At 37.0% G+C, this 9,278-nt stretch overlaps 1 protein-coding gene across 1 annotated transcript; it reads left to right on the forward strand.

Moving 5' to 3' along the window:
- Positions 1–1,812: 1,812 nt before the first annotated feature.
- On the forward strand, positions 1,813–3,189 carry LOC149234355 (uncharacterized). The gene is made up of 2 exons (XM_089461154.1): positions 1,813–2,296; positions 2,413–3,189. The coding sequence occupies exon 2, from the start codon at positions 2,511–2,513 to the stop codon at positions 3,090–3,092; it is 582 nt and encodes a 193-aa protein (XP_089317280.1). The 5' UTR covers positions 1,813–2,296; positions 2,413–2,510; the 3' UTR covers positions 3,093–3,189.
- The last annotated feature ends 6,089 nt before the right edge of the window (positions 3,190–9,278 follow it).

Here is a 9,278-nt window from a genome sequence, read left to right on the forward strand (position 1 = left end):
TGGTATTTAATATGAAGTCGTTTAACGAGTTGGAGGAAATCCCTGGATGGTCAAAAGTCACAGGGATCCGGGCAAAAAAATTTCAAAAAATCTTGTAGAGACAGTGTTTGAATCGTGTTTTTGATGGTGGAAATGGATTCAACACCATCAAAAACGTCTAGGACACCTAAAATTTTGAAGTTTAACAATGATAACTTGGATTTACAAAAATCTTTGCCGGATTTTCTCTAAATATACCCGGAATTTCCATAACTTTCCGGGCAATTCCTCCGGCTAATTAGACTATGGCATTTAATATGGTTTGAGTGGGCCTAATGGTTAAGAGCACATGTTTCCTTTTAAGAGGTCATAGGTTCAAAACCAAAGGGTTAGAGTATGTATGCGTTCGTAAACTTAGTAGTCAAATGTCAAATCATTAGTGGAGGTGGGTCCCTTGTCCCATAAACAAAGGGCTCTCATACACCAATTTGGTGTATGGTCCCTTGTCCCATAAACAAAGGTGTCAAATCGGTGGAGGTGGGTCCCTTATCCCATAAACAAAGGGGTCTCATATACCAGTTTGATGTATGGTCCCTTTTCCCATAAACAAAGGTGGGTCCCTTGTTCCATAAACAAAGGGTCTCATACACCAATTTCCTTGTCCCATAAACAAAGGGCTCTCATACACCAATTTGGTGTATGGTCCTTTGTCCCATAAACAAAAGTGTCAAATCGGTGGCGGAGGTGGGTCCCTTGTCCCATAAACAAAGGGGTCTCATACACCAATTTGGTGTATGGTCCCTGGTCCCATAAACAAAGGTGGATCCATAATCCCATAAACAAAGGGGTCTCATACATCAATTTGGTGTATGGTCCCTTGTCCCATAAACAAAGGTGTCTGGCCATGACCTTAAAATTGGATAATAATAATAGTGACTTTAAAATTAGATAATAATAATAATATTGATTAATTTATGTTGAGCCTAAGTAACATTAGTTTTAATTTGAATGGTGACATTATTTGTTCACCAAAGTAATGAGATTCAATTTAATTAAAATGTTTTTTTAAATACTTTATTTTCTCATAAGTAACTCATTTTTTCAATTTTTCTTATAAAAATTAAATAGAATGAAAATAAATCTACCCAAACTAACTCATCTACAATTTATGATTCAATAATCCTCAACTTTTCCTATAAAAATTGAACAAAATAAAAATAAACCCAAACAAACCAACTCCTTTACAACTCATGGCTCAATCCTCAACTTTTTTCATAAAGATTGAACTAAATGAAAATAAACCCACACAAACCAACTCATTGTTAAATTCTAAAATTGCTTTCTAAATTATAAAACCATACTTCAACCATCTCATTTACAACTCAATGTTCAATTCTAAATTACTTTATACATTATAAAATATTACTTCCAATTTGTAAGAGAGCAAATTGTTATGGTATATTGTTATGGTATATTGTTATTGAATTTTCCTTACATATAATTTAGTCCAAAATTGAGCAAAAAATTGTTGAAATTATCAAAAATTGTTGTTGAAATTATTAATTTTATGGGTAAATTTTACACAATGATATATCTTTAAAAAATAAAAACACTAAATTTATTTATATATTTAAAAACAAATTAAAAAAAAAAAAAAAACCTAAACCTAAAAAAAAATTATTGCCAAAATTATTACTAACAATTCCAAAACTTATAATAATTAGACCACACCTATTTGGATGGGTTGCTCATGGGTCACTTCGAAAACTGCTTTGTAGATTATAGAAATCTTTACCTTATTTCCGGTCAGTACTGAGAGCAAATTGTCTTTACATAATTGGATCGGTTCAGTTTTATGCTAATCTAGCACGTGACCGTCCTGGCTGGCTATGACGTGATCTCTCTTTTCAGTGCGCATTCAGAAGAGCACATGCTTGGCGCAATTATCTTAGCACATGCTAGGTGCAGTTCTTGATCTTGATGCATCTCCCTAGAAGTATAAGCTGTTTCAGAGCCTCCACAGTAAATCCTTCTTTCTACAGATCTGCAAGTGTAAGCAGTTACGGCTTCTCTCCCTTTGGTGCCCTAGCTGCTACTCTATCAGGAAATTCTGCCCATGGAAAATTCTCTGGTTGGATTTGTATTTTTCATGATCTGATTGCATTTGTTATGTGATGAGGCAACAAACTTTAGTTGGGTAAGATTGCAATTTCATATTCTCACCAAATGGACAGAAAGAAGGTCTTGGAATTGGCTGAGGCCCTTCCTTTACATACCACTGTTGATGTTCAACCCTGGCCTGCTGCTGCATGAACAGGTAGGTAGCCTCTTGGCTTGCTGTATTGTGAGACTAATATTTTTCTGCTTTTTATGTAAGATTGTTGTAGGAGAGGTGGAAAATTATTTACCCATAGAATATTTTTTCTTGAGCAGGTTGTTGGATCTGTTGGCCATATCTTTGGTGTGAAAGCTTAAGTTCTGATATCTGTTAATTGCATAGCAAAGCTGGTTCAGTGCATTTTTTGACCATTATGGATGGCTTTGACAATGAAGATGAACAGGCTGTTTCTTTGCAAGGTTCCGATGCCCAACTTCTTGATGAAGTTATGCACCTGCAAAAAAATCAAACCAGTCAGCAAGATCTTATTGATAAGTTGCAAGTTGCTTATTTTGGTTTAATTAACCAAAACATTTTATTACAGGAGATTACATTTCAACTTCATGCAACCATCAAGTCTTCCCAGGACCTTGTTTCTCAGATTCATGATGAATTGGAAGAGAAGAATAAGTGCATTCTGAGCTTGCAACGTCTCAACCGAGATCTTGTACGACAAGTGAGTGAACTCAGGGGTACTGAAGACATTCCAGAGGATTGCATCAATACATTACAAATATCGTCCTCTTCTTTTGCATCTACTCCTGCACTGGTGGCCATAACTGAACTTCATTCTCCTGACAATGGTGACATTGAGCTCTGGGCAAGAGACAACATGTTGCCAGAGGTTACCCAGCCTATATCACAGGCAGTTTCTTCCCTTTCTTTGGGTGCATCTTCTCATTCTTTGATGGATTCTCTTGTACCATCACCCCCCAATTTTGAGCAATGTACTTGAAGCATTAGTTTCAAATTACTTCATTAAACGGGCTATGTTGGTGGTAGGTGGGCTTTGTAATTATAAATATGGTATTATAATTTCTATATTGGTGGTAGGTGGGCTTTGTAATTATAAATATGGTATTATAATTTCTATGACTGTGATGGATTAAAGCAAGTCTCTCATATGTGGAGATTTGATCTTAAATATGTGGTTTTTTGTACTTGAAACACTGAGTTCAAATTACTTCATTGAATGGACTATATTGGTGGTCGACGGGCGCTTTTTATATATATATATATATTTTATGAGTATGTGATAGGGTGAGTTTGGTACATGTTGGATTAGAGTCTCATATATATTGAGATGAGATTTCAGTTTAATATGTGATTTTTTGTTTGATGATTTTTATTCAAATTTTGTATTATATTAGATTCATTTAGTTATTATACATGATAGCTTGAATTAATCATTTAAATGATTTTCATGTTATTATTAAGTTATGTATATGGATCACATTCTATGTAATGTATTCAAGGAGTTATTAAGAAAATATAAATAATGTAATATCACGTGTTTATATAAATAGGGAAGAGAAAAATAAAACAAAATTGTTTGAGGTTAAAAATAGGTTTGATGACTTTAACTGTGTTTTCGTAGGTGTATAGGCATTGTCCTACAAAGATATTTATGATATTTTTCATGCAATGATGATGGGTCTAACCTCCCACATGGCCCGTTGTTGTTCTTTTGATTTTGCAAAGGTTTTTTCTGTTTTTTATTCCTTTGTTTTATTTTGGTCATCACTCCAGCCTATCTACATTTGGTTTCATTTGTAATCTCCTCGGTTGAAAAGGCCCCTCTTGGTTTATGCCAAATAGATTGTTGGGAGGAGGACCAAGTGGACTAGGAACTTAGTCCACCTAGAGGACCGATCTTTTGCAGCTAGATTGATTATTTCCCTCCTTCCATTACATATTCAACGATTAATGCAAAAGGCTTTCCGGATCTTTCTAGGGATTTTTTGGGTGTGACATGTGCCCTTTTGCATGGTCCCACGAGTATCTCCCATGCCATATGTCTTCCCCAAGCTTCTTCCACTGCCCTTCCCACTTTCCTTTCCTTGCCTCCTCTTTCGTTTGGTTCTCCTATTTTCACTTTAGTTCCCGAGGCTTTGCAAATGCCCCCCTCCGCCCTACTGAGCTGTGTGCCACCGAGACAAAGGAGTAAATACATATGAAAGAAAAGTGGAGCTATGAGTTTGGTTGTTGGGATGGATATTGGCTTAGTCACATCATGTATTATGTCGAAAAAACTCTTTTGGGCAGATTCAGAGTAAAATTGTTTAAGGATTTGTCACTATGCCATTGGGTCTCTAGCTCTTGCCAAACCCATCCTCGGGCATGTGCCTACTATTTATTTTTTTATTAGGGGATGTATCACCTTTATCTTTCATTCAGACGCTAATTGCACCCAAATATAAGCTCATTCTTGGAATTGGGGTTGGGATAGTTTATTACTAAAACCTTGGTTTGTTTATTTTGATCCAATGGGAGAGCTAGTGGATGAGCTTAGGGTTTGGGCCATTTTTCGAGGATCGCCTCTTCAATTTTAGAGCCTAGAGGTTTCTAAAGCCATTATGAATAAGTTGGTTTCTTTCGTGGGTGTTGATGAAGGTTGGTAGGTGAGAGTGATTTGTAATTGAAAATTAAAGATGGTATACAAATTGCAAGTGAAATTTTTATGTGTTTTGGGTAATGGATCAAGTTACTAAATGCATAAGCAAGTGGTTTTAAGCCAAAATTTACAGCCAAAATAGAGACAAATAACCATATTTGAAACACATAACACAAAACATGATAAAGGAGTTCACACCTCTCTTGGTCCAACTTTCAATACAATGCTTCTTTCATTAAGTGCTCAAAAGTGTGTTTTATTGATTTATAATACTCAGACAACAGAACTAATGTCCCCAATGGATCCAGAATTGTCAAAAACCCCTATAGAGGCTCTTTTTGCACCTCATTTGGTCAAAAATTGAGAAAGTTATGCTTGTTACAAGTTTTTTCCAAATTCTTTAGCTAGTCATCTCACAATTCGACCTAAATCTGGTTTGAGCATCCCAAACCAAGAATCGATGCGTAAATCTGACCTATAATCCCGCTCAATGAACAAAATTGTAGGACCGTTAATTCGGCCATTAAGCCCCCAATTCTGAAAAACTTGGTCACGTTAGTGCATATAACCACATAGGGGGGCGAGATTTTAGGGCCTAACTCCGTGCCCTTTGGTTTTGCCATGCTCCTGGTTCCGTGGCCCGCCATGTGGCCTTTGGACTAGCCCCCTCCTCATTGCTGCACCCATTGTCGTATATGGGGTCATGTGACCCAGGGGCTAGCCCCCTCCTCATTGTCGCACCCATTGTCGTATATGGGGTCATGTGACCCAGGGGCTAGCCCCTTCCAACCTTCCGCCTTCGATCTTAATGCTAACTCCGTCGGTGTTTGGTGTTGCGCACTGTGGCCGTGGGTCAGACTAAGGCCTAGTCCCTTGGCCCCTCTGCTTGCGGTCCCGTGGGCGCTGGGGTGGCCAGGGGCTAGGGCTTAGCCCAACCCCCTCCCCCAACTATGCACTTTGTAAAGTTTAAATGGGGGTTCTAACCATATATGTTAAGAACCAATGTGTGGCGCAGTGGTGCGGGCCTGTTTTTGTTCGATGGAGGTCACAAGTTTGAATCCCATGGAGGCCCAATCTGGCCATAAACCAAATTTTTCCAATAAGAGGAGGCCACGTGGCAGCCACCGATTGGCCCACGTGGCTCTCCCTCATTGGTTCAACACTCAACCAATAAAATCACATCAAACAACCAATAAGAACAAGACAAGTGTCATCCAACCATAGGGCCTCATAAACACAGTCACCCACCTAGTCAAATGCTCAATCAGTGTATGGACTGTTCACTGGGTTTACCTGCAACCCAAATTCCAAAAATTTTTGTTGTTTGCCAATTCGATCAAAACATGATATCGAGAGCGTACGATATCGGTTATGAGTGAAATGAGTTGCGTTGGATTCAAATTGCCGAGATCTATCCATTCGTTCAAGTTTCGAGCTCTACCGCACATTTTGAATTTTGAGCACTAAATTGATCCCCTGGATCACTCCTCCCCATTGGAAGCTTTTGGACCTCCAAAAGCTCATTTTCAATCAACAATTAGATGAGGGTACAATTCCCTCACCCTTCCAACCTCAACCCATTTGGATTTGTTTGTTTTTGTCGCTTTGAGCTTCTCATGAATGTACTTCACTTTTGAAGTCTTTGTCTTTCTGTCAAAGATAGGACCTTGCTGCAATTCTTCAAGATGTTTAGATGAGAAAATTTCTGCTGAGGAAATTTGAACATTCTCTCCTCGACCTTCAATCAAATGAAACTTATTCAGTTTCAAATTCACTTCACCTTAAACATTGCGCCATAACGATGCTTCGCATGTCCAGTGTTGCACTTGGCTCGACTCTTTACCAAATGTGATCGCCATCGACATGCACCATCCTTCTTCAAAGCCAAAACATTATGAAACCCACAAGAATATAATTTAGAACCAAAGTCCTATTTGTCAAATAGCCTTTGCATTTGCTTTTTGACCTCTGCATGTTTTAACGCTAACTTCTTGTTCATGCCAGTGTTCAACAATGAAGCATCCTGCTGCAATTGCACTTCATTTTGTTTACCTCTTTTAGGAGACAACTTGTTAGACACCTGAAACGTCTTATCACATGAATTAGAAACCTCAATGAAATCAAATTTCGAACTTGATTCATATCCTTGAAAAGCTTTAGGTTCCTCAACATCTTTGTGTTTGAACATTAACAGTGAAAAATTTCGATTAGCATTAACAATCCTCTTCATTTCTCCATCCTCCACAAGAGATAAACTCGATTTCTTGTTATGCGCTCTAATAATGTACTCATTCCCATTCTTGAACACATGATATGTTCTCATTGCGATGAAAAATAGCTCTCTTATCATAAAGATATGGACTTCCCAAACAATGCCACATATATCAAGTGGAACTACATCAAGTTCAACCTCATCAAGAAAGATTGCAGTGATTGCAAATCTAAGTATGCATTTCCTTGTCACCTGCAATTTTTCATTCTCACACACCCAACCTAAAAGATAAGGTTTAGGATGAGGAATGGTTTCTAAATTGAACTTATTGACAATGTCTTATGAGATAAGATTTGCTTGTGAACCACTATCAAACATTGTATCTATCTTGGTATGTTTTGAAATGACTCTAATGTGGAAAAACTCTATTCTTGTTTTTTCATATTGAGTATCATTGAGACAATTTGAAGAACTAGTACTTGCAATGTCCTTACCTTTCAAACCCATGTTTGTAATCTTTGTTTCATCCCCGGAATCAAATCCTAAATATTGTTGTGTAGTTGCGGCAATCTTTTCTTTCTCCTTATTATTAAATTTTTTGGGTCTCATTTCAGCATGAAGTTTCCAACAATGGTTTTCATCATGGCCTTCTTTAGAAAAATGTTTACATGTGATCTTTTCTCCTTCTTTCTTGACTACAACATTTTTCTTATCCTTTCCTTTAAATTTCTCTTTTTCCTTTTCTCCAAATTTGAATGACTTCTCACTAGTTTCTTTAGAATTATTTTTTCCTCTTGCCTCTAAATGAGTTTTCTGTACACAAAATTCTAGTTTTGTAGGGTTAAACATGAGAATGGTATGTTTCAAGTAACTATGTAATCCTCCAATGTATTTGAGAAAAGTATTTTGAGAGGACGAATCTATACCCAAAATCAAAGTTCTTTCCCTAAATTCTTGAGTATAAGTTTGCACATTTTTCCCCTTAGCTTGCCTAAAGTTGTGTCAATCCATAATAATTTTTTGCATGTATGATAATGGATAAAATTGTTGTCTTATTGCAAAAACAAAATCATTCCAAGAGAATAAAACCTTACCATGTTTCTTCATGTCCTCTTCAATTTTGGCATCCCACCAAATTAGTGTTGCACCTTCCAATCTAAGAGAAGAAAGTTGAATCTTGGTTTCATCATCCTTGATTATTTGTATCCTGCAATACACTTCAATCTAACGAATCCAATTATCTAATTTCTCAACATCTACCTCTCCATCATATATAGGCAATTCAAACTTAATATCAAGCTTTAACAAATGATTTTACCATGTCCTTTTGGAGAATTTGGAGGTGTTTGTGAAAGGGTAGAAGAAGTAGAAGATGAGGATGACAATGATGGAGGTCAAGGTGGTGTTTGTCATCATTCCCTTTTGGAGGCTTGTCTCCTTTTCCTACATCTCCTTTTGGAGGTTTTGAGATCTCTTCATACAACCTTTCATTTCTCTTTTCATAAAGAGCCTTAACCATTTTAGACATCTCAAAGAATGCTTTTCCGAAATATCTTTCATCTTCAAACATCCCTTTAGGACCTTCTTCATGTGCCATGACTATTGAAGCTCAAGGTATGTTGGTTCTCCTTGAAACAATTTGAAATCTTGGCTCCACAAGTTCTCCTTTTCCTCTTTTGAGTTTCAACCTTGTAAGCACCAGAAAAACACTTTCAAACAAATTAAACATTCACAATAACCTAATGCTATGATACCAAAATGATCTGTAATTGAAAACTGAAGGTGATATACAAATTGCAAGTGAAATTTTTATATCTGTATTGGGTAGTGGATCAAGTTACTAAATACATAAACAAGTGATTTTAAACCAAATTCTACAGCGAAATTAGAGACAAATAACCATATCTGAACACATAACACAATAAATGAGTTCACCCCTCTTGGGCTACATCTCTTGGTCCAGATTCCAATGCAGTGCCTCTTTAATTAAGTGCTCAAAAGTGTGTTTACATGACTTTACAATTATCAAACAAAAAAATTGATGTCTCCAATGGATCCAGAACAGTCAAAAACCCACATAAAAGTTCTTTCTGCACCTCATTTGGCCCAAATTTGAGAAAGTTATGCGTGTTACAATTTTTTCCCGAATTCTTTGGCTAGTAATCCCACAGTTCGAACCAAATTTGGCTTGAGTGTCCCAAATCTAGAACCACTGTGCAAATCTGGTCTACAATCCTGCTCGATGGGTGAAATTGTAGGACTAGTAATGCGGTCATTAAGTGCCGAATTCCAAAAAACTTGGTCATGTTGGCACA

Source organism: Pinus tabuliformis, chromosome 8 (genome assembly GCF_031772625.1).
Source record: "Pinus tabuliformis cultivar Carrire ecotype Pingquan chromosome 8, CPIR1, whole genome shotgun sequence".
Lineage (NCBI taxonomy): Eukaryota > Viridiplantae > Streptophyta > Pinopsida > Pinales > Pinaceae > Pinus > Pinus tabuliformis.